At 56.3% G+C, this 24,947-nt stretch overlaps 1 protein-coding gene across 2 annotated transcripts in view; it reads left to right on the forward strand.

The window, feature by feature from the left end:
- The window catches only part of LOC144722811 (dachshund homolog 1-like), a 58,887-nt gene that overhangs the window by 14,059 nt on the left and 19,881 nt on the right, over positions 1 to 24,947 (forward strand). For both annotated transcript variants that reach the window (XM_078601249.1, XM_078601248.1), the window contains exons 2-3: positions 13,298 to 13,476; positions 20,925 to 21,071. In XM_078601249.1, coding sequence (XP_078457375.1) covers positions 13,298 to 13,476; positions 20,925 to 21,071 — 326 coding nt within the window. The remainder of the gene's footprint in view (positions 1 to 13,297; positions 13,477 to 20,924; positions 21,072 to 24,947) is intronic.

Raw genomic sequence — 24,947 nt, forward strand, 5'->3', positions numbered from 1 at the left:
CAGGAATCAAACTTGGGTCGTCAGGTTCGTAGCGCTCACCGCTTCCCACTCCCCACGCACACAGGCGCCCTCTGCGTAAAATACTCCAAATGAACACCGCGACTGCCATTACAGTTAAATACAAATGCGGCAGCGTGGAGCCGCGTAAATATTTGTCATCTCAACATCATAAAAAATTGGAATGGCGAGGCGAATCCAGGGGTTCAGGGGGAGCAGAAATGGGTAGCGGTGTGGTTGGGTGGAGGGAGGGGCCAGTGTTGTGAACAAGTCCACTTGGGAGTATCGACGAGAATGCCACCACAGGGGAAATACCAAAGTGCACGTCGCGGTAGAGCGCCGCACGTTGAAGACCCGATGGAATGTCGCGGTGAAAGTAGAGCTCCGGAGTGCTCGGGGCGCAACGCGCTATATGAGAGAACAATGCGCGTTTTAAAATTACTCGCTACGATTCAGAAATGAACCCCGTGTCCCCGTTACGGATGAGCGACCATGAAAAAAAGACGCAAAGAATGGTGGGTGGGGGGCTATGTTCGATAGAGGTGTGCAGTCGATGAGTGGTTTGGTGGGTGAGTGGTTTGGTGGGTGAGTGGTTTGGTGGGTGAGTGGTTTGGTGGGTGAGTGGTTTTGTGGGTGAGTGGTTTTGTGGGTGAGTGGTTTGGTCGATTACGGAATTGGTGGATACGGACGCTGGTGTACGAAAACAATGTGAATGCGTGATTTGGGGGATGAGTGAGAAGGTGGGCGAGAGATCTGATGGTGGATTAATGTGGTGGAAATGAATGGTGTGGGACGAACGACTTGGCGGATGAGTTATTGGGTAGAAACATTTGATGGTGAAATTATTTGGTCGATGTGATCGAGGCATGTGGATGAATCTCAGGTAGCATCTACGTCTCAACTCAGGGTGACTCGGCGGAGGGGGGGGGGGATCGAGGGTGGGGGCCGTACTCCACATGTTCCTCGCGAGGAGTCCACGCCGCCTCTCCAGGCCGTGGCCGCCAGTGCCAGGCTGTCGCCGCTATATTAAGGTGTTTTGGCACTCGGGCGCTGAAATCGGACGCGTGCGAGACGTGGCCGCGGGTCGCTCTTCGCTCCGCGGCGGAGAAACCAAACGAGAGAGAGAGAAGGAGGAGAGGAGGGGCGCGGTGGCGGAGACTGCGCCACAAGCAGCGGGTGTCTCCTTACCACGGACACGGCGGGTGTGCTCAGACAGCCCCCCCGTCTTACTGCGCTCACACCCAGGGTCACGTGTGCCAAAGCTCTCGCCGAGTTGAGTCTGTGGGGTGGAGATTGGAGGGGGTTGGGGAGGGGGGAGAGTGCAGGACCCGTTTTGCTTGACGCGGTTGAATCTGAGACGGGAGCCGCGGGGCTACGAGCTTCGTGCAGGGGGTGGGGGCGGGGGAGAAGGGGGGAGGGGGGGCGCGTCCGTTCCCTCGAGAGGAGAGGCCGCATCTCGCCCCTGGCAGAGCGCGCAGAGCAGGGCGATGGGACCCGGCCCAACTCCTTTTGCCGTGCTGTCATTGAGTCGCTGCTTTGGGCAGAGGGGGTTTAAATGTAGTAATAATAAGTAAATAATAATGAATTCATAATTAAATAATTATGCTAAAATCATCACCGGCTCAGGCAGCACGGAGCGCCGCTAGGGGGGCGCGGGGCTCGGAGTCGGGCGACGAGAAACTCGCGCTCGCTTCCCCCGCCTCCACGCGCCCCCCCACCCCCCTACCCCCGCTCCCCACCCCACGCCTAGAAATCGATATCTTTGTATCCTCGATTGTCTCCGCACCCCACGGCCATTAATACCCCCCCCACCGCTTCCACTCTCATATTCACCTTCACAGCGCCTCCTCCTCCTCCTCCTGCCGCGGTGGCCGGGGAGGGGAGAGCTCTCAGCCTGGGTGCGTGTGGCGAAGGGCTCGGAGGGGTACGGGCTCGAGATGTGATGAACGTCAGAGTATTGTGAGGCTTAGTGGGACAGTACGAGTGGGACAGGCCACTGTGTTAAGGGGCTGGTGCTGTAGTTCTGTGGGGCGAGTCGCGTGACCGCGTTCGGCATGAAAAGGGCGATGGGGCGAACGCAGTTTTCTGGGGTAATCGCCGCGTTATCAGTGGTGGTGCACGAGCAGTAATAAGAAAACAACCCAACACGCAATTACACTGTGGCCTTAACATATATAATAGGTAACGTTTCGGGCAATGACCCTTTTAACTGAATTGCCATCTGGCCCCTTGGTGTGAAGTGCTCTCTCCAACTCTAATCGCCCACGGTCTCTCCTCTGGCCTATCTACTTACGTCCGATTCGTGAAAGATGTGCTGTGTGTATTATTAGCAGCGCATTTATACGTGCAACTGAAGAAGGGGCCATCACCCGAAACGTCGCTTGTTATGTGTTTCCCTCTTAAGGCCACGGTGGTGCTATTGACGCGCGTGTGGAGTGTGCAGCTTCGTGGTGGCGGCGGCTGTGCCACCTCGCACCCCGCGCATCGCTTCGTTTATTTACAACTGCGAGGGCCGTAAATAATTGGCAGGCAGCTGAGGCGGCTGACATCTCCGCGTGCAACTGCCTGGGGGCCCCGACGGGTAGAGGGGATCTCTGGGGCCCCGACGGGGTAAGGGGACCTGCGGGGCTGACCCTCACCCCCCCCCCCTCCAACACACCCCGTAACGCGTGCCACCCCAGCGCTTTAGGGGTTCCAAAATAAGAATCGCCGAGTGGTTGAATCGCACAGTTATAACGGAGTTGCGCGTGTGGGGGGGGGGGGAGCGGTGGTGCAGTGGTTAGCGCGCTGCGCTAACAACCCGGTGACCTAAGATGGATTCTCTCTGACTGCCGCAAACACTAATGACGAGTATTTTAACCGGGGCCTCCCCTAGGTCAACTCAGCAAAAACGAGTACCTGGTGCGATGTGTTAACATAGCTGCTCAAGAGACAAAGGCAGCCGGGCGTGGGGCAGGAAACACACGGCCTCCACGTGTGGCGGGCCAGCCTACACGCGGTGCTCGCTAACAGCACTTGCCCCAAAAGTCTGTTAAGGCTATACGGGGATCTGTATGTTTGTGGTGCCGTGTTCACAATCGCAGCAATAGCAGAAGCAGCAGCGAGGCTTCCCAAACATGGGATTGCGCGCCCGTGTGCGCTCACGCGCGGGCATGTAGTCTATATGTGTATATGTGTAATGAATACGCCGGCGTGCGTAAATAAGTAAAGAGACTTCGACGCATTTGTACAAAAAAAACCAGTTGCCACGATTGCGAAAGGGTACCTACCACACGGCACCTCCGTTTCTAAACGGATAAATTGGCGCCCTTTCTGAGATGTCACGGCCCTCTGCGCGTCCTCAAGTGCGGGTGGGCAGCGGGGCTCACGACAAATGTCGCTGACAGGTCGCGCCTGCCACCCGGGCCAGAAAGCGAGGGACGACAGATATGGCACGCGGACACCAGCGGACCGAGCCCCTTGCAATCTCGCTCCCTCTCTCTGCGTCTGTGAGCCACCACGCCCTTTCTTAAAGACGCCGGCGCTCATGGCCGTCCTTCCTCTCGGCTCGTGTATACTCAACGACTCTGCATCATCGAGTTGCATGTTCAACCTCTTTGCCACCGTACGTGGCCGACCGTGCTCATCGGAGGAGCGGGGATTCTCCTCCCAGTTGCGTCCAATGGTTCTCATTGCCCGAAATGTTCCCTGTCAAAATCACATTCACACTCTGAACTTATTGAACTGAAAATAATCTGAACTGAATAACCACATTTCCATATGCTTCGTTCAATAGAAATCGCACTTGCAACTTCATCAGCCTATCCAACAATCATCGCGAGTCCCTGCACACGAGCTCATTTCAAGGGACATTTCACCCCCTTGACTGCCACTCTCGCGTTAGTCTCGACCACTGCACTGACAAAGCTTGCGTAATCATTGTGTGCAGTATGTATGTACAATGTACGGTAGATATGTGCATGTGTGTTTGTCTTTATATATGTGTGTAGCGGCTTATGTTATATATGTGTGTGGATTTCGGGAACCAACATCCATTTTCCTCCCAAATATTTAGAGATACAAAGTTGATGACACAAAGTTGTATACAACGTCACGGCACTTGTGCCAGGCTAGGTGCACTTTGAGGCCAGGAGATCACGACACAGACCCAGGTTCCATGGGTTGACTGAGTGATTATGACTGGCAGATGCGCCACCTGTGCTTCCTACTGTGCCAACGTGTGGCATTTTAGCCGCTCAGCGCTCTGCTCGTTGTTTTGAATTCACTCCATATTACCCCCAGTCGTCAATAACATTGACGTGTTTTATATTATATATGTTTAAGTTATAATAAGCGAAATTTCGGGCAATGGTGCTTCTTCCCAGCATGTAGCAGAGGGCCCAGAAATTTGCGTGTCTGTGAGCCGGCAGTGAATGAGCACCAATGCCTCGATGCTCGTGAGATCAGCGGGAAGCAACTCTAACAATCCGGTGTCTGGAATCTGCTGGTCCTTTAACTAGATTGGAAGTCGAGCTGCACATATGACCATCCACCCGGTTTCCTCACCCAACCTCCTCCCCTCAATGTGTTGTTCTATTCCTACTTGAGCCCATGGCGATGGTGTCAGATCTCACGCTGCGAATGACGACTGGGGTCTCATTGCCGTAGCTGGAACGTCACGCGTGTTAAATATAAAGCTGGCGTGTGTGTGTGTATCCCAGCGTGTGGGGAGGTCGACTCAGCCTCAAACAAGTGCGTGGTGCGCTGTGTAAACATCTCCACTGGGTAGATAGAGGCGATCGGGGATAGTGTTGGTCACCCACCACTTCGTGTGCCGTGTTGGCACTTAATAGGTGCTACCCGCTAACAGCACTTGCCCCAACAGTTGGTTAGAAGCTATACGGGGGGGGCTTTGTCTTTGTCACCAAATCATGATGTTAGTCGGGACTGGCGAAATGAAAAAGAGAAAGTTGCTCTCTTACTCCGGTTGCAAACGGAGCTGGAAATTCCACGTTCCTTTTCAAACGCCGAGCTGGCGGAGTAAATTCGCCAGAACATGCTCGGCGTCTTCCTCCCGCACGGGGTCTGGAGATGCTATTTTGATTCAGGAGTGTTACATGTCTCAGGGTATCAACACCACTGTGTCGTCTTAACATTAATATATATTATGGGCGAAGTTTTTGGAAAGGGTAAGCGCATACCTAAGTGCAGAGGGAGTTGCAGTGGTGGTAACAAACGCTTAGGCCGTGATGACTGCTCGATCTTCAAAATGCATTGGCAAGCTGGGCATGTATGATGTATGTATGATGCATGTAGCACGCTAACCAATACACTACCGCCCCCCATGATTACACTCCACTACCGCTCGCCATACACGCACGGTGCGTGTCTGTACAGACGGTAAACAGCCCGTGTTGTCGCGTCTGCTTGGGTTCGTGCTCGTCTTGAACCACACCCGTACCACCTTCTTGCCCCCCCCTACCCCGCCCGTGAGCGCCCCCCGCCGTGTTACATAACCGCGCTCGCCGGGAACGCGCGGCGGTGCTGAGTGCCGTCCCCATCGCGGACCCCGCGAAGCGCGCGGCGGGTCACAGCGCGCCCTGCGCCACAACGCGCCACGCCGAATGGCACCAATCGTGCGCTCGTAAATTCCTCGTTTACAAATCGCAAGTTCAAAGCGTCCCGGATTCCCCATTTCCAGAGCCCTCCCAATTGCGGAGCAGGTCAAAGTGAACTCCCTGCCCGCATTCTAACCTTATCTCAGGCGAGGCCTGGGCACCGGGATTTAATTTTCCGTCTCCGTGATGATAGTTACAACTCGTGCCTCTCCGCTGGCGTCGCACTTTGTCCGCTCATCACTCGCGTAGAGCGAGAGAACGCCGACGACTCAGAGGCGTCAGGGGGAAGAGGCACCGTAGTCGAGGAACGGGAATGAGTGTTCACGCGTGAGAATAAAGCGGAGTGTTCACGCGTGAACGTGAACCGGAGTGTTTACATGTGATAGTAAAGCGGAGTGTTCACACGTGAGTGTAAAGCTGAGTTTTCACGCGTGAACGTGAACGGAGTGTTCACGCGTGAGAGTGAAGCGGAGTGTTTACATGTGAACGTGAACGGAGTGTTCACGCGTGAGAGTGAACCGTGTTTTATTATGTTTTATTTTTATTATTTTATTATTTCCCTTCTACGTGACTTTACCGAAAGAACCAAGAAGATGAACCGGAGTGTTCACACGTGATAGTAAAGTGGAGTGTTCACGCGTGAGAGTAAAGGAGTGTTCACACGTGAGAGTGAAGCGGAGTGTTCACGCGTGAGAGTGAAGCGGAGTGTTTACATGTGAACGTGAACCGGAGTGTTTACACGTGATAGTGAAGCGGAGCACCCAGAGAAACCCCGCACGCGTGCGAAGGGGCAACACTCTATCCCGAACCAATGTAAACAGGTGGAGTCCACATTCGCTGTGCCGCCTTCTCCGGGCAGAGCCAGGGCACGGCTCCTCCTCGTCGTCGCCCACGGGGAGGGAGTTTTGCAGCTCGAGTGCGGTGATCCACCAACCCTCGCGTCCTCCACGGAGCTGAGTTTGACCGGCCACGTGCATAGCCACCGCCGCCCATGGACAGGGAGCGACTGTCCCCGTGTCTCCACACGGTGGGGGGAGACTCGGTTAGAGGTGAGAGTTGGGACAGGGGGAGACAGAGGTGTGGGTAAGAGACCTGATGTGGGAGTAGGGGAAAGGCGGGTAGGAGGAGGAGGTGGGTTGGGTGGTGGGATTTGATGAGGGAGGGGAGTGTAAGCGTGTGAGGACTTGTTGGCGCGTTCCGTGGGTGATAGAAGTTGGGCGGCTACGAGTAGGAGATAGATGAGAGTGTGGGGAGATGGAGCTTGGGGTTTGTAAGCGTAGGTGAGAGTGTGGTGCTGGGGGGAGGATGAGGAGGGGTAGGTGGATAGAGGACTCCGTGGGTGAGGGGTGCAGTAATGTAGTGGTCGGCGCACTGCACTACGAACCGGGCGACCCAAGTTTGATTCTCGCTCACGGCCAACATCAGTAACAGATGTCTCAACTAGTCCTGGGCTTGATGTTCGCGTGGCATGACTCGCTAAGAGAGCACTTGCCCCGACAGTCCGTTGAAGACGACGCGGGGGATGTTTGGAGTCGGGGAGTGTGAGTAGGGGGAGTAGGGGGAGTTGGGGGAGTAGGGGGTGATTCTATTTGCCGGCTGCTGGTGCCTTACACGGGGCGCCCGCCACTACGCGACTGTCCCCCCCCACCCCACCCACACGAGCCCCTCCCCCCCTCCCCATCGCCCCCCCCGTGGCTCCCACGCCGCTGTTTCTGAGTGCGCGCGATCATAATTACAGCGGCTGCTGCTGTGCGCTCCGCTGACGACGTCTGTGCCACCGAGTGCACGTGGCGGCCTCAGCAGTGAGCTGATGGCTACACTGTGCTGATGAGTCGCTCACAGATTACCAGCTGATCTGGCCATTACCATCCCAATCTCCGTGTTTTGTTTTAACCACCCCGTAACTGATGTTTACGCACTTCAACTGGAACTCATTTAAGGCTGAATGGAGCTTGGAGAGGCACAGGTCAAGCGCAGGTCTCACGTGCCACTCGTGTGATAGCCATGGCCCGGAATCGAACCCAGATCGTCCGCCACCTAATACCTAGGCCTCGCTGTGATGATTATCAGCGCACTCGTCCATAACACTGACATTCGGGCAATAACACTTCAAATGTGCCAATAACCAAACATAGACTTTCCTTTTAAGGCGGTGGTTATTGTGTTGTGTTATTTGTGTTTGTGCACCACAGGCAACGTCGTATCTCAAGACACAATGCTTTTACAGTGGTCAGGAATGTCGGGACAGGGTCACGGCGAGGATAAGGAGTGCGGCTCGCGCTTGGGGCTCGCGTGTTGGAGTTAGGAGTCAGGTTAGTGCTACGATACGTGTTGGAGTTAGGGGTCAGGTTAGTGCTACGATACGTGTTGGAGTTAGGGGTCAGGTTAGTGCTACGATACGTGTTGGAGTTAGGGGTCAGGTTAGTGCTACGATACGTGTTGGAGTTAGGGGTCAAGTTAGTGCTACGATACGTGTTGGAGTTAGGGGTCAGGTTAGTGCTACGATACGTGTTGGAGTTAGGGGTCAGGTTAGTGCTACGATACGTGTTGGAGTTAGGGGTCAGGTTAGTGCTACGATACGTGTTGGAGTTAGGGGTCAGGTTAGTGCTACGATACGTGTTGGAGTTAGGGGTCAGGTTAGTGCTACGATACGTGTTGGAGTTAGGGGTCAGGTTAGTGCTACGATACGTGTTGGAGTTAGGGGTCAGGTTAGTGCTACGATACGTGTTGGAGTTAGGGGTCAGGTTAGTGCTACGATACGTGTTGGAGTTAGGGGTCAGGTTAGTGCTACTATACGTGTTGGAGTTAGGGGTCAGGTTAGCGCTACGATACGGCCCATAGTGTGGGTTTCATGGCCATAGTTTGCCAGTGTGGCTCGTGTCTTTAGTATTCCATTCATGGAGGAGATGTGCGCATCGGACTGCTGCTGATTGCCCGATGCGGTCGATGGTTCCACCGCCAGTGTCGTCGAGGCGACGGAGGAGTGTCCACTCGAGACGATTGGCCCCGCAGCTGGTGATGGACGCACGGGCACGTGTTCACGCATTCGACGGAGAGGCGCGTTCGCACACAGAGACTCGAGTCGCGGACTCCCTGGGTTGGTGACCCAGCGACGATCACGCTGCGCAATGCATCAAGCGACCTGAACCGGTCCTGGTCCTCCCCGCCTTCTGACCAGCGTGGTGAAGTATGGCTGATCAGCCTCCTCCATGGCCGACGACACGACACGGCGAGGCCTTCATCCAACGGTGGATTGCCAATTGGCTGCCTGTGCACCGTTACAATAAAATCATTGTGCGAACAATCACGGTGACAGCAGTGCCTGGGACGCCCAGGATCCAGGTGCAGCCGCGGTCAGCGGGGAATGTGCCCCCTGCTGACCTCAACTCCCCGCCCCCCAAGGAGCGAAGCGGCATTGACCCCCAATGTGGAGTTCCATTGATCTCTGCGCATCCCCCTCCCCTTCCATCCATCCATCGCTATCATCTCCCCCCCACCCGGCGTCACGTGAGATGCCGAGCTCGAGCGATCTGTCGCCGGAGCGCGAATTAAAGATTGCTATCGGGGGGGGGGGGGGACGCCGCGCGCGCCCCCCCCCCCCTCGGCGCGATCAAAGGCGCGCGCGCCCGCGAGCCGGGGTCCTCCACGCGTCGTGATGGGGGCGGGGGCGGGGGAGCGGTGCGAGGGGAGGGGGCTGGTCACGACGCTGAAGTTAGTTGACTGAGCCCCCCGCTGTGATGATGATTGATGGTGATGATGACGATGAAGACGTGTATGTAGAAGTGATGGTGATAGTGGTGGTGATTTTGATTGCGATGATGCGAGTCGGCATATTTGTGATGATAGTGATCGTGATGATGATGGGAGCGGTGTCTACGCTTGCGATGATGAAGATTATGATGATCGTAGTGATGATTATAATAATGATTCCGGTGATAAGGGTCACGTGATTATGATAGCAGTCGTGATCACGACGCTGCTGCTGCTGCTGACAACAGCGATGGTGACGACTACACTCCCAGCCGCACCTCGTCGGGCGAAGACGACGGACTCGGCGCTCGGAAGTCCCCCTGCTGCCCCCCGAGTCGTCACGGCATCATTAAGCGGCTCGCTTATGAAGGGATTTACTTACAATCGGTCACCATGGCAGCGCCGTGCTCGGAGCCGGATGGATGCGAGCGCCACGCGGCTCGCGCGCTCCGTGGAAACATCGCGAGCCGGGACACGGGGAGCCGGGACACGGGGAGCCGTCCTAGCGCCCTTGAGTCGTGTCAAGTCGTTCAGTCTTGAGTCGCTACTCCACCCCCCAGCCCCCCCCCCAGCCCCCCCCCCCAGCCCCCCCCCCCCCGCCTCCGCACTGTGGCGGAAGCGAGCCCGCAGCCCCACGCTGCGTGAATTTCATCGCAGTCACCAAGGTCAATCCACTGCTGGATGAACGCCTCCCTCCCACCAAACTGGCCGCCATCGACAGCTCTCCCGTCCGTGCGACGGATTAACAATCCACCGGGCAGCTGGCGTCCCTCTCTAAATGGGCGTCTTTCCGCCTCGCTGTAAATAGGTGCTCGCAAATCAAAGCCGGCCCCAGCAGCAAGCCTGTTAAGAAGCTGTTCATTATAAGGGGATAATTGTCTCCGAGATGCATGTTGTATGCATGGCTTTGATGTGTGTGTGTCTATGTACGTACATGTTATGATGTGTGTGTGTCTATGTACGTACATGTTATGATGTGTGTGTGTCTATGTACGTACATGTTATGATGTGTGTGTGTCTATGTACGTACATGTTATGATGTGTGTGTGTCTATGTACGTACATGTTATGATGTGTGTGTGTCTATGTACGTACATGTTATGATGTGTGTGTGTCTATGTACGTACATGTTATGGGGAGCGGTAGTGTAGTGGTTGGCGGGCTGCCCAACGAAGCCGGCGGCCCGAGTTTGATCCCCATTCACGGCTAACACTAGTGACGATTGTTTGAACCGATTCTGAGCCTCCCCTAGGTCGACTCAGCCTCCAATGAGTACCTGCTGCGGTGTGTAAACATCGCCACTCTGGAGAGTGGCGAGTGGGGCGTGGTGCTGGCCACCCACCCCCTCGTGTGCCACAGTGCCGGCCTTTACCGGTGCTACTCGCTTACAGCACTCGCCCCAACAGCTGGTTAGAGACTATACGGGGATCTTTGTCATACTCTGCACAACTATTGCGTTGCGTGATACAGGCAGTTTGGCAGGAAAGTTGAATTATTATTTTCATCTGATGCTCAATACTCCCCCACCACCCTGGGGTATCATTGTCGTGTTCAAGCTGTAAATGGTGGTCTACGTTTACTGAAGCGGCCGGGTACGAGGTGAGGGTGATGGGTGTTCGTATTTCTGTACGAGCCTTGCTTATGAAGCAAACTAATTAGTGGGTGACGCTGAGTCGGCAGTCATGTTCAACTTGTCAATCAGTGAACGTGTAGAATGGTAGAATGGCATCCTTTACGCTTGTTTTACCCAGGAATTTGTCACTGAGTCTCAAGACTATTTTGCAGGAGGGTCCTGCCAAGGTTTGACAGTAGGGGGGCGAGGCTGCTGCTGCTGCTGCGTGTGATCCCGACTGAGTAGTGTGTGTAGGTAAACCTTCAGCATCGGGATGTTTGGCCAATACCAGGCACGTGCTGATGCTGGCCAGCCATGCCCTCGTGTACCGTGCCGGCCTTCATAGGTGCTGCTACTCGCCAACAGCACTTGCCACAACAGTCTGCTCAAGGCTATATGGGAGATCTTTGTCTTTGTGTAACTTAAAGCTGCAATTTCTCCTTGGCATTTCTTCCGCAACAATGGGTAGATGATGATGATGCCACCGCACTGCTGTGCACGCCTCTTGACGTGCGCGCCATATATATGTTGCTTTACGACTCGCAGATGGCAGTGAGGCGGTGGTCGCCCAGCTGTTACCTTGATTAATTGGTTTGGCCGCTCTCCAGGTAAGGTCACGTGATATAAATATGAAATGGAACACGTTGGTCAATAACACTGCGTGTCCTTAATAAATATATAACAGGTGGCATGTCGCGGAATGGCCCTTCGTTGCACATTATTTGTTTATGCGATAAAGAAGGCCCGTTACCCGAAACGTTGCCGATTATATATTTGTTTTAATTTTAAGGCCACAGTGTTGTTATTGACGAACGCGTTGGGTTGTTGTTGTGTTGGTGTACCACTGCCAACGCAGCATCATCAACATGATTCATTGAATTATTTTTTTCACGCGAATTCTTTTCACGAAGGGAATTGTTCAGATTGTTGGTGGTTTTCTCAACCTGGGAACTACTTTCGAATCTCGATTTATAAACAGATTGAAAACACCTGTCAATAAATCAATCGTAGCGTGATTGATGATAACGATGATGATTTCACAGACGAGAGTGTGTGTATGTATACATGTGTATCGTACGCATGTATGTAATGTGTGTACAGTATTTATATTTCGTGTGCTTTGTGTATGCATGGTGTACTAATATTGTGTGTGTACATTATAGTGTATGTGTGCGTTGAGGGTTTGACGAATGAATAGTGTGTATGTATTGTGTATGTATGTAGAGTGCATGTATAGTGCATGTATTGTGTATGTATGTTAATGAGTGCATGTATAGTGTATGTATAGTGCATGTATAGTGTATGTATTGTGTATGTATAGTGTATGTATTGTGTATGTATAGAGTGAATGTATAGTGTATGTATAGTGCATGTATAGTGTATGTATTGTGTATGTATAGAGTACATGTATAGTGTATGTATTGTGTATGTATGTAGAGTGCATGTATAGTGTATGTATTGTGTATGTATAGATTGCATGTATAGTGCGTGTATGTTATTTGTGCGTGTGGGCCCCCTCCCTCGCTGTTTGTTTTAATAGCCGGGGCTATTTTTTCATTAGGAACGCGCTCGCCGGACGCGTCCCCTTGATAGCGGAGTAGGAGTTGGCAGGCGGATAATTGATGAATTTTGCCGCAGCATTATGCAAATGAGAACACATAAATCATCTCAAGTGCCGCTTTAATTTCATTCGCCCCCCCCCGTGCCGTCCGCTCGCTGCGGGGGCTGCCGGGCCCCCACACCTGCTCTGTGTGGGGGCCCGGCAGCGTGTCGTTGTGTGAGCGTTAACAACAACAACAACAACCACAACAACAACAACAACCACAACAACAATACATAAATGCAACATTTGTTACGTTGTGGGTAAAAGCTGACGGGTGACACGAGTGATAATGTTTCAAACGGGCCTGGTGACCACCCAGCGCCGCCCCCCTCTCCCCGTCACCCCACCGCCCCCCTCCCCGCTGCCCCCTCTTCACCAAAGCCCAACGTGGTGAAGTATGGTCAAACGCACCCCCCAATCACTATCAATGCGAAATGGGACGAATACAAAGTGACTGCAAGATTACAACGTCGCGCAGACAAAAGTGTGATGGACATGGAGCACCAATGGAGCTTCCAGTTCTATGGGATCCTCATGCTCACGCACACAGAGGCCACGTGGCGTCACGTAGCACCCTTAACCGCCACGTGCTCTACTACGGCTTTGTTTAGTTTGTTGTCTTTCCCCGCAACCTAGCAAGGTTGTCTACGTACGGGGCGAAATAAAATCCACATACATCCATACAACATACGGATATATAAGTGCTTTCTAACGGCTACCTGCTTTCTCTCTCACTCAGCTCCAGACCAGGGCGACCTCCGAAGCGAGTCATGCAACAGCAACAGCAGCAGCAACAACAACAGCAGCAGCAGCAGCAGGCACAGCAGCAGGCACAGCAGCAGGTGGTGGGGCCGGATGGGCTGGCGAGGCACACGGTGAAAGATCTCCTGGCAGCTACACTGGCGGCGCATCCACAAGGTGGGCACCGCGTTACCCTGCAGCGTGCACCCACCACCCACCCACCCCGCTCACGCGAGACTCCCCGTCACTCCCCCGCGTTTCTCCGTGACTCCGCCAGCCTTGCCGTGACTCCCCCACATCTCACCGTGTATTCTGCCCCTCCCCGCCCCCATTATTCACAGTGCCTCCCATGCACCTCCCAGCGACCACCCGCCATCTCCCTGGGCGGGGAGAGCTTCCCTGCGCTCTCCCCGCGACTTTCCGGCAACTCCGTCCCATTTCCACGCCCCCCCCCCCCCGCGACTCACTCCCTGCAGTGCAGCACTGAGCCGCACCCCCCCCCTCTCCCCCCCACCTCTATTCGCCGCCCCAAGCCGCGCATGATTCCGTGCGTAACACAACGAGTGGGCAGAATTAAATAATAATAAAGCATAACACGAAAATCAAATTAATGAAATCAGAAATTGGATTTCCACCCCCTCCCATCCACACCCGCTCCCCCTCCTGTGTGTTTTGAACCGAAATGCGAGTTGCGTGTTGTGTGTGCGCGAGGCCGGGCTCCGTGGGTGCGATCGGGGCGCGTGCTGCGCTGGAAATGGCATCCTGTCATGGAGGCCGTTCCCTGCGCTGCACCCGCGGAGTGCGCACTGACATTTAGAACTTCGCCGCTACAAATCAAACCCGCAGCATCGCAACAACACTGGCATTTATATTCAAACTAATTTCATTAATAGCACGGGGGTGCGGAGTGGGAGGAGGGCGAGGGGAGCTTAGCCCCTCCACAGCCAGCCCCCCCCCCCCACCTCCAAAAGAGCACAGCGACTTACTCGCCCAGCTCTGGTGTCCAACTTATTGCCGATCATCGGTGGGACGCGGCCACTTGTTCAGTCGCGCGACAATCAGATTGGTGGATCGCGAGAGACGGATTCGTGAGAAACGCCGCTGCTCTGCCCATTAGCGCTGCAGACAATCCGAACACTAATACCAACACTCATTGCGAATATTAACCCTGCCAACGCCATCAATACAGACGTTATTCCCAACACACTCCCGACCGCAGCCCTAACATTACCATAGTCCGAATCCCAAACGCAGCGTTACCATTAAGGCTGTCCCAATGCAGTCATCGGTGATCATGCTGAGATTATCGACTCCCTACACTTGAGTACCCGTTTCATGGCGGGAGGAGCTCAGGGTACGGATTCGAACACAGGCTGCCAGCGATTTCCGACCACGACGAGCTCCGTGAGCCGCGCGAGTCTCGGGAGACATCGCGCCGAGAAGAAGCGGCACTGGGCTGGTCTCACGAGGACCCAGAGGGACAGGGACTCCCAGGGGGGAGGGAGACGTGGGGCAAGGGGGGGGCGGTGGCTGTGGGGTGGGGGCACTGTGTTGCATCCCGCATCACAGACAGGCAACAACAACAGCAACAACAGCAACAACGTATGACATCAGTAGCCGGCGCAACGCGGCTGTAACCGATTTGCTAACGAGTAATCTTCTCAAGGTGTCCCCTTCTCCCCGTTAGCTGTGGGGGGGGGGGGTCGGCTGACGGGGGATGGGGGGCGGGGCAGGCGATGTCGCCGCGAGTGCGTAATGCGCTTAGCCGAGGCCCAAATGTGATTTGGAAGCTCGCGTGGAATTGAATCTGCGCCGCCACTCGTGATGCGACGCCACGCGGCCTGCGAGTGCTGCTCGTGCAGTCCACGTGCGGCGCCGCGCTCGCCGCAGCGCGCGGCCAACCCGTCCCGTGACGCCGCTTCAGCCGCGTCCCGTATCGCGCCCCGGTCGCGAACGGTAACGCGACGCGAGCGGTGGACAGCTCCCGTCTCCTCCTCCACCACCGCCCAAATCCATGCCTCCGCATGAAGAGGGCGGTGCGTGCCTGAAGCCTCTGGAACAGCCCCCCCCCTTGCCAGCCCCTTCCCCCGACCTCCATCTCCGGCGCTCACCCCGTAAGCCCCCTCCCAGCTCGCCGGCCGCATCGCGCGTGTAAGGAGGCGACCCGCCTACCCGCCTACCCGTCAACCCGTCGTCGTCAGCGTGAGTTCACTTCGCCTTGGCTGCCTCTTTCTACCCGCGCGCGTGCCGCGGAGGCAGTCGGGCATGCCCCCTAATACCACGAGGGGCTGCCCAGCGTGGGGGGGACCTGGATAATTAGAAATGAGTCCCGTTCCGTCTCCTGCCCCGCTGATGGGAGGGGAGACGCCGTTGGTGACGCGAGCGCAGTGCCGCCACCTCCGCGCCGATTCGAGCCACGTTGACAGCTGCCGCGCGTTGCAAAATATCAAAAAACCCGGGCGAGATGTCACTGAACACCGAGCGGAACAGAGCCGGGCGGCTTTGTTGCGTGGCTCACGGGACAATGTGCATGAAATCCGAGCTCTCTCGCTGCTCAGCGCAATGATGTTGCCCGCTAACGCGGAATCGCTGACGCAGCAGCGCTGGGGAAGAGGAGGAGTAATGTGACTTCGTGTAATGTCACTTCGTCTCCTTGGCCCGTTATTAACCCACTCGGGGGCTGATCAATCCTGCCAAACGTGTCCAGTTAAGCGCCCTGCAGAAGCGCCTAATGGCACATCGCCCCAGAATATCTCCCTGCAGTGGCCACCCCGCATCATCGCCCTGCGTTATCACCCTGCAGTACCGCCCTGCCGCGGGGAGTCTCGTGGAGCGCGTGCACGATCCGCGTCACCTCCGCACGGCGCCGATCATTGCTCGAGGGGACGAAGGGGTGGGTGGGTGGGGGTGGCAGGGGGTGGGGGGCGAATCGGAGCGCGGCTTCGCTCACAGGTATCGAGTTTCCGATGCCAGCAATAGCGGAGCGCGGACGCGTCCCGCGGGCCGCGCGTAATGCGGCTAAAACGGGATCCGGCGCGCAGCACAGCATCACGCGTACACACACACACAGACAAAGATGTCCCGTATAGCCTGCGCCAAGACTGTTGGCGAAAGTGCTGTCAGCGAGTGAAGGCCAATACGGCACGCAAAGGGCAGCGTGGCCAACAGCACGCCCGGCCGCCTTTGTATCCCCAATGCTGATGTTTACCCACACCGCACCGGGTACTCATTTTTACGTCCAAGACAGGTTAAAATATTTTCCACTTTTGCTGGTCGCGAGCATAAATCGAACGAGGGTCTCCGGTTTCGCAGAGCAGCGCGTTATCCACTGCACTGGCCGGCATACACTCACGGACACACAGAGTGCGTCAGGCAGAGGTACACACACACAGGTACATACGCATAGGCACAAAAAACAAAGACAATGGTCCCCCGTGTAGCCTTTTACCAGACCTTTCGGGCAAGTGCTGCTATGGGGCACCTATGAAGGCCGGCACACACCGGTGTACACACGTCAGCGCGGTTACCCGGGAGGTAACGTGACGCGTCACTCCGAGTAACGTTACCCGTGACTCTACGTGCCACAAAGGCGGCGGGTGGGGGGGGGGGCTCATGGGCTGAGGGGGGGGCTCCACAAGCCGCGACCACGCGGACAATGACGATAGCCGCGCGCTCACGTGACCCCGTCTCAAGCGCGACCTTTGACAGCGGCCGAGCTGTGGGTCAGAGATGGGGAGGTGATAGGTCAGAGACGGTCTCGCCAGTGATGCTGGATCAGGGACGGGTTCGTTACGTTTGGTAATTGATCAGAGACGATACCGCTTATAATGGCGCCACAGTGGCGAGATGTTAACTCCCTCGCCTGGTATGCACGAGGTCGTGGGTTCGATGCCGACCCAGACGTATATTTATTTTGAGTTTGCGTGTCTCTCTCTTTGTGTCGTGTAGATTTTTCTCCGGGTCCTCCGGTTTTCTCTTCCATGTTTAGAATCAACACGCGCTTAGAGTATTTGGCTGCTATACATTTCTACGGGAAAAGTCGCTTCTTTGAGCTATAATTTGTGATCAGGTCGCTTCTAAAAAAAGCTATATAGCTCAGTGAGCCTTAGCTGGTAAAACAAAAAAACTAGTTCGCAATTTTCACTTTGAATGGAGGTGGATAAGGGTGGGTGTCTCCACCGTGGTACTGGGAGGGCTGGGGCGAGATGGAGCTTGCAGACCGAGCGAGGGTCAGAACTCGCAGTGTGGGTCCAGGCTGCGCGTGGCTGTGGTGAAGGGGGCTGGGGCGACGGCAGTGCTCGGGTTGGGGTCGGGGGCTCTGGGCGGGGTCATGAGCGCGCTATTGGTCGCCGCTGCTTTTTGTCCTCTCGACCCGCGAGCGTCTTCGATTTCAGCCCCTTCATTAATAAATAATCTGGGTAGAATATAGGCGCATTAATAAATAACTCGCTACTCACGCGAGCGGAGGAAGAGCGCAACTTGCAACCGCGGCGATTATTCAGTCAACTCCCTCGCCCCCAGAGCTTGTTTCATCACCCCGTCTCTGCGTCGCCTTTATTTGTTATCATTGCCGTAATTATTGTTGTTGTTATACTTTTATGGCGATTTGCGCGGGAGGAGAGCGCGCGTGTTCCAAGGTGGGCGGGGATGGGAGGGGAGGGGGTGGAGGGATGGGGGCGGAAGGGCGGGGGGTGGGGGGCCCCTCCCCTGTGACTTTAATTGGAGGCGGCGTCAAGAGGCAGCTGGCTCGTGGCGCGGCGTGGGCGCAGTGCGGCAGCCACTGCGCGGAGTGGCGCAGGCGGTGCAACTGCCCCGTGGCCCCAGGGTGGGAGTCGGCCCAGGCCCCAGGCGAACCGAGTCAGGACGGTCGTGGCTATGCTGCTGCACTGCCTGTAGTGCGGCACTGTGGAGGCAGTGGCGAGGGTTGGTGGATCACGTGGGCGTCGACGAGGAGCCGTACCCTACAACGCCAGGAGAATGCGGTACAGCAATTTGACTAAACTCCATCTATTTCCATCTGTACGGTGACAGCGCGTTGCCCCCGCCTCGCCAACTTGTGACATCACAAGTTGGCTGAACACTTCTTAAAAGAAACCCCCAATGAAGCAGCAGGACCCTCCTGAAAAAAAAGCAATTGGACTCAGCGTGGTCATCCTGGATAAATGAGTAACGAGTTTTAAAAAACATGGGGAGTGGGGTTGGAGGGGTGGGGGTGGAATCGAACGGGGGGTTAGGGGGAATGTAATTCCTTACACCGGGCCGCGTGCTTAACTACACGCACTCTCACACACATACACTCAAGGGCAAAGAGAACAAAGATAAAGATCCCCCGTGTAGCCCACACAGCCTGTTGGGGCAAGGCCTATTAGGCAAGCACCTATGAAGACCGACAGAGCACACGATTAGGTGGGTGGCCAGTACCAGGCGCGGCCGCCACACCAGGTCGCGATGTTTGGGTATGTATATTGAACTTCATTCCCACCGTACGTAGCCCACCGTATTGATCGGAGGTGCGGGGGAAGAACAAACAAACACTAAGTAGTTCCAAACAGCGGACACACCGACAACAGAGCGTGGAGTCGCGCGTGCGTCTGTAGAGCGGGGGGCGGGGGGGCTCAATGCCCCCCCCCCCCATTACCTCGGCGCGCGCAGCGCGTGCCTCGAGAGTTGGAGAGTTGGAGAGTTGGAGAGTTGGGTCGCCTCGGCTCTCAGCGCGGCTCTCCTCTCGCTCGCTCTCTCTCGCCCTCTACTCTCTCTCTTCTCGCTCTCTCTCGCCCTCTACTCTCTCTCTTCTCGCTCTCTCTCTCTCTTCTCGCTCTCTCTGTGTCTGTGCGGCAATGGAGAGTGAGCGCCTCTGCGCGATTCATGAGCAAGCGCGCGCCGTGTGGGGCTTGCGCAGAATCGGTGCTTCCCTGCCCCTTTCCTTCCCGAACGCCCCCTCCCCTTACACCCCCGTGAACCCCCGCTCTGCCTCATAGCCCCTCACCGCTCCGTGTGAACGTTTTGATTCACAACGGTAGCAAGGTGGTGACAACTCTGGGTTTCCAATTCTCATTCACGTGGGAGCAGAGGAGCCTCTGGGAGAGGCGCGCATCCCACACCCCGCACTCACTCGGAGCGGGGCTTGCCTACAACCTCGTACACGGCTCTGGCCAACAGGCAAGGAAACTCTCTCATCAGTCTCATCAGTCTTGTTTGCGTGTTGCTAGAACCATTGCTGCTGACATTATGCACTCCCAGAAGGCCGTGTGGCTGATGAGATGTGCAAACACATTTTCTATGTTTGCTTTTCTAAGTGGAGGGACAGATATGTGAAGGAGGCGGAGGCGTCTTGTGTGCGTAGTTATTTTCTTACAAGATATATTCTCCACAACGACGCCAACTTATATGAGTTATAAAAAAAGACTCGACACATCTTGTCAATAACATCGTCGCTGTTAAATGAAGAATATATATTGCGCAACGTTTCGGGCAATGGTCCTGCTTCTCTTGCCCGAATTGTCATTCGTTTACTGTCCACGCCACAACCGCAGTGTTGTTGGCTGTGCTTGTGCACCACCACTGACATCGCAGCAGCAGCAACATCCCCCCAAGGCATTCTGTTTGTTCTCGCGCGCCATGCATCATCACAGGCACGACTATTGACACCATTCTTGTGACGATCGCTCCCCATGCATTCTCACGCAGTGGTGCGGCTCGTAAATAGCATCGGCAGTGGCAACAGTGCCACTGTTTCGTGGAAATTAATGCGGAGAGGTGGGAGGGGGGATGGGAGGGGGCGCGGGGGCCGGGGGGGGCTCACGGAGTAGCTGACCTTTAATGGGAGTTAATCGGGGCCAGGGCCTGCCAGCGGCAGCTGAGGTGGTGGCGGACCGAGCGAGGGGAGAGGGGCAGGGTGGGGGGTGCGGGCGGGGGGGGGGCACCATCACGTCGCTGCCCGCTTCTCGCGGCGCAAGGGTAAACACGGCGGAGTTGGCGCGGAGCCCCGCGTGCACTACCCGGGCCCGCGTGTCCCAGGATCGACTGTTCCGAACTTCAGGCACATGGAGTGTCGCTGGCAAATCTCTCGACCCCTCGAGTCGACTCATCTGCGATGATGCCACCAGCCCAGGTCTTTGCTTCAAACGCCCTCCGCTCTGTTCGGCCGTGAGATGTCGCGATCGTCTCAACTCCACGCCTTCTCCACTGCCTGCGTTCCGCTCCCCAAGCAGCAGAATGTCCCCCGTTATTCCGTCAAAACCCAAATCACCCGGAGCAGGCCCGATCTCGAGGGATCTGGGAAGCTAAGTCGACTTGAATCTGGGTTGTGTTTGGATGGACGATCGCCACAGCGCAGCGAGCTGTTGTTGGCTGCCACCAAGCTACGTGGTGGGCAACGGAGGACGCCTACATCCACTGTGAAATGCATTGTTGTACTGCACTTCAATGCTCCCAGCCTTCACCAACCTGCACTGACCATCACGATAACATGTGGTCCAATATTACTGACGGCCCGCATTGCACGTGTGCTGCTATGATTGTGACGACTGGAGGTGTTCGTCTGTGAAAGGAATTGAGGGCCCCGTGTTGTGTCTGTGTGTCCTCCCCCCGCCCCCACCACCCCATCCCCCCCCCCCCCCCCCCAGGCCTGGGTAAGGCCCCGTGCCGCCCGGGTCTCATGCCGCAACCTTGGGCCGAGAAGCGAATCAAGATGGAGTCTGCCAACGGTTTCCATGGGAACAGTTTCCTGGGATACGGGGACGCGGGCAAGGAAGGAGCAGAGCCCTATGCAGGTACCTCCCCTCCTCTCCGCGTGACCTCTGCAAATGACCTTCTCAAACATGACGTCACCATAGCACGGTGACGTCATGGCAACACAGCAGGAACTCCCTGGGTTCGATGCCCGACCCGGGAACTTCCCCGAGTGGAGTTTGTATTTTTCTCTCCCCAAGCTCTGCCTGGGTTTCCTTCGGTCTTCTCTGGTTTCCTCGCATCGCTAAGACACCCACACACACACGCAATGTAGCTGGTAATGGCCAAAAACATCTCAAAGACTGGAAAATAACCTAAAATACTCAATTGGGATCACACACAGCATCGACATCGCCCCCTACTGCGGAACACGGGGCAGGACCCTCCTGATGGAGAGTCGTGAGACTCAGTGAGGCTTTCCTCGGTACAAAAGCGTGATAATAATAACACGCATGCTTTTTCAGGCAATTATATTGTTCATAATTATATTTCACCTGCCTTCTTGGATGTCCTAAGGATGCTTGACGTAGTTTCAAGAGAAGCATCGCGCATCTAATTGCTGCTCTCTATCTAGTCTCTCTTCCATGCAAGCCCTCACATGAATGTATGTTGAACTTCTTTCGCACCGTATGTAGCCAACCGTGCTAATCGAAGGTGCGTTGGAAGGACAACAAACTAAACACAAAAAACTATTTTAAAGAAATGAGTTACCAATCGAGCTCCAGTGGCTACATAATATTATAAGGAAGAGCGTTCCAGACGGCCGCAGAAGCGCATCTAAAAGTGCGCGATGCAGTGACCGCCTTTGTTCAATGACTAGCCTCTCACCTGTTCAGGTTTGCGTACGAGGGACTTTGAGTTCTGGCTCCGCGCCTCCGAGTTCTTGAACCACTGACCCCAAAGACGAAGACAAAGACCCCCCCCCCCCCCCCCACACACACAACTGTTGTTAGCCAAGGGGCTTTGAGTACCGAGAACCATACGAGCAAAGGCCGGCAAGGCGCTCCAAGTCGAGGCGTTGTCCAGCGTCCTTGCCCCCCACACCACCAGCCCTGGACGCCTTTGTCTCTCTCCAGTTCTTATCGAAGCCCGTGGCAGTCACTGGGCTACATAGTCACGTGGCCATAGAAATTGGTGCACAGCCACACTCATCACAATCAGCAGCATCATCATCATCACCATTCTCAGCCATCATCATCACTGCCATCATCATCATCACCACGAGACCGACTAACATCCATCCTCAGCCGGGGCACCCCGTGTCCCCTATCGACCACGTGGCTATTGTGGCTCTCGTCGGGCACCCCCACTACCCCCCCCCCCCCCCCCGCTGGAGCCGTTATATAAACGCGCCGCGATGTCATCGGACGCCTAATCACCGCTGCCGCCACGGCCGCACACGGATGTCTCTCTCCAAAATAGCCCAGCTCCGTGCCCCATCCCGCCCCCCCCTAACTGCGCCGGGCAGAGGTCCCCCCCCCCCTCCAGATTTGTTAAAAGGGAAACGACAGCGCCAGGCCATGGGGGGCGAGCGGGGGCAGAGTGCGCGGTGCTGGTTGTTCTCCCCCCTCTCTCTTTCCCTCCCCACTCTCGGGGGGTTTGCGACTCTCTCAGCCAGCCGGAGAGAGCAGAGCAGCAGTTGGGGGCAGAAGGGGAGGTGAGGACGTAAAGCCACTCCCCCCCCCCCCCCCTCTGCAGACGAGATGTTCGCTGGGGATACCTCTTGAGTCGGTAGACGCGCGGAGATGGCGAGTTCGTTAGTCCTGGCGATGCGTTTATGACATCAATCGCGGAGGAAACGCAACCCAAGGCACTGATGGCTCTTCCCTTGTAGCTACACGTGCCGGGGTCTGCGTCCCGAGCCGCCCCACGTGCGTGCGGAGCTGCGTCAGTCAAACAGCAACAACAACAACAACAACTCTTACTGACTAGCTAAGGCCTGATGTGGTGGCATTATAACGCTGCCGTGACGTCGTTTGAACGTTGAGTAATGCGCGTATTCACACGACGACGATCCCGATACTGAAGGGGATTCGCGGAGTCGCTGGGACGGCGCGCGCGTGGGTAGTGGAGGGTCCGGGCAGGAGATTGCCGGGCGCGCCCGCTGATGAAGCTCGGAGCAGGTTGAGCGAAACGTCGCCGCAACGTTGGTGTTGGATTCAGTCGCGAGAAGTCGCGAGCTCCCCGCGAGAAGAATGGGAGGAGGAGGAGAAGCTTACCTGGTCAGAATCAGATCGATGAATCGGCACGTTTGTAAATAATAAAGGTATGTACACGTGACGGTCTTGTTTTATGGCACAAAACTACCACCACGTGGCCTAATCCGGAAACCAACGTAGCTAGAGAACAGAGTTGAAATACAATCATTGGCACGTAGGGGGCGGGGGGGGGTGCTACTCCCTCGAACACCCCCCCCCCCCCCCCATGTGAATCTGATCACCGCCTGCAGACGCGTACGGGAGGGATCCGGCCCGCGAAAGTTGAAATCATGAAAACATTCCCTGGAACGCGACTGGCCACACCACGCCGCTACATCTCAACTTCGGCTGAGGGCCCCCCCCCCTCCACTCCATGCTCCCACCACCGCCGCTCGGAGGGCAGCAGGGGGTAGTGTATCGATTCACAACTTGCCAGTGCGCCCCATAGCGGGCTGCAATGCGCGCCAATAGCCGCAAATAGATGGCGCAGAGGGGCTCTCTTAACAAGAGCCCTGGCACGGCGCGGTCTGTCCCCCACCTCACCTCGTGGCTCTTGGGGGGGGGGGGGTGAGAATCTGCTGCCTTCGCGAAGCCCGCACGGAGGGGGGGCGCAGTTGCGTCCCCTCTTTCCGCACAGCGATGGGGTGGGTTTGGGTGATGGGGAGTGTGAAGGGTGTGGAGCGGAGAGGAGGAAAGAGGAGGGGGATCGTGAAGGACGCGACTCGAGCAGTCGGAGGCAGTCGCCCTCCAACAACGTGGGAGTGCGGAGGAGCGACCCTCACAACAACGAGCGGAGCGCCGGGAGGCTAAAACGCAGAAAGTTGGCACAGTGGAGAGGCACAGGTCGTGCGCCTGCCAATCATCTCGGGCAAGCACTTGAGTCTGTTCCGTGACCTCCTGCCAACGAGTCTTCGACAATTATCGTGGCCTCGGAGTGCTCCAAGCTTGGCACAAGGGCTGCGATGACATCACTTGGTGCACATCGAAAGCTACGCGATGACGTCACTAGGCACACCTCACCTGACACTCACACTGTGATTAAGTCGCTTGGTAGCGAATGGGGCGGTTGTTGTATAAGGGGGGGGGGGGAGGATCTCGCGAGGGGTCCAAGTGTCGAAGTGGGCTGGAGGACGGGGGGAGGGGTCAGCAGGGGGAGGACGGGACAGGCCGTTTGGGGGGCGGGGGGGGGTACAGGAGGATTGCAGCTCGCGAAGCCGCGTGTCACGCTGCGGTGTCGCGTGTGCGCCTCGCGATTACGACCGCCGCATCATTCGGCTTGGCACGCTCCCGCGTCCCTCCTGCTCTCACGCGCGCACCGGGCCAGGGTTTTTTTTTCCACTGGCACCGGCAAACCACAGCCGTGCAGAGATAATCGAGCTGCTCCCCACCCCACTGTCGCTTACCCCCCCCCCTACCCCCCGCGCCCCGCGCACCACCGCCGGTGGCGGCGGCGGCGTCTCTTATCAAACGGCACGGAACTTCCGCGAGCACGAGGTGGTGGGGTAACCGTCGCCACGTGTGAGGCGCGCGCGTCCGTGTGCGTCTTGCCGTGTGCGTCTTGCCGTGTGCGTGTTTGTGTCCGTGAACCCGGCAACCAGAGTTCGATTCCCGCTCACGGACAACACGATTTGCTTCTGGACCTCTCCCTAGGTTGGCTCAGACTTAAATGAGTGCCTGGTGGAATGCGTAAAATATCGCCCGACCAGTTCGTTAAGGCCG

This window comes from Lampetra planeri, chromosome 15, assembly GCF_965212315.1.
Source record: "Lampetra planeri chromosome 15, kcLamPlan1.2.h2, whole genome shotgun sequence".
Lineage (NCBI taxonomy): Eukaryota > Metazoa > Chordata > Hyperoartia > Petromyzontiformes > Petromyzontidae > Lampetra > Lampetra planeri.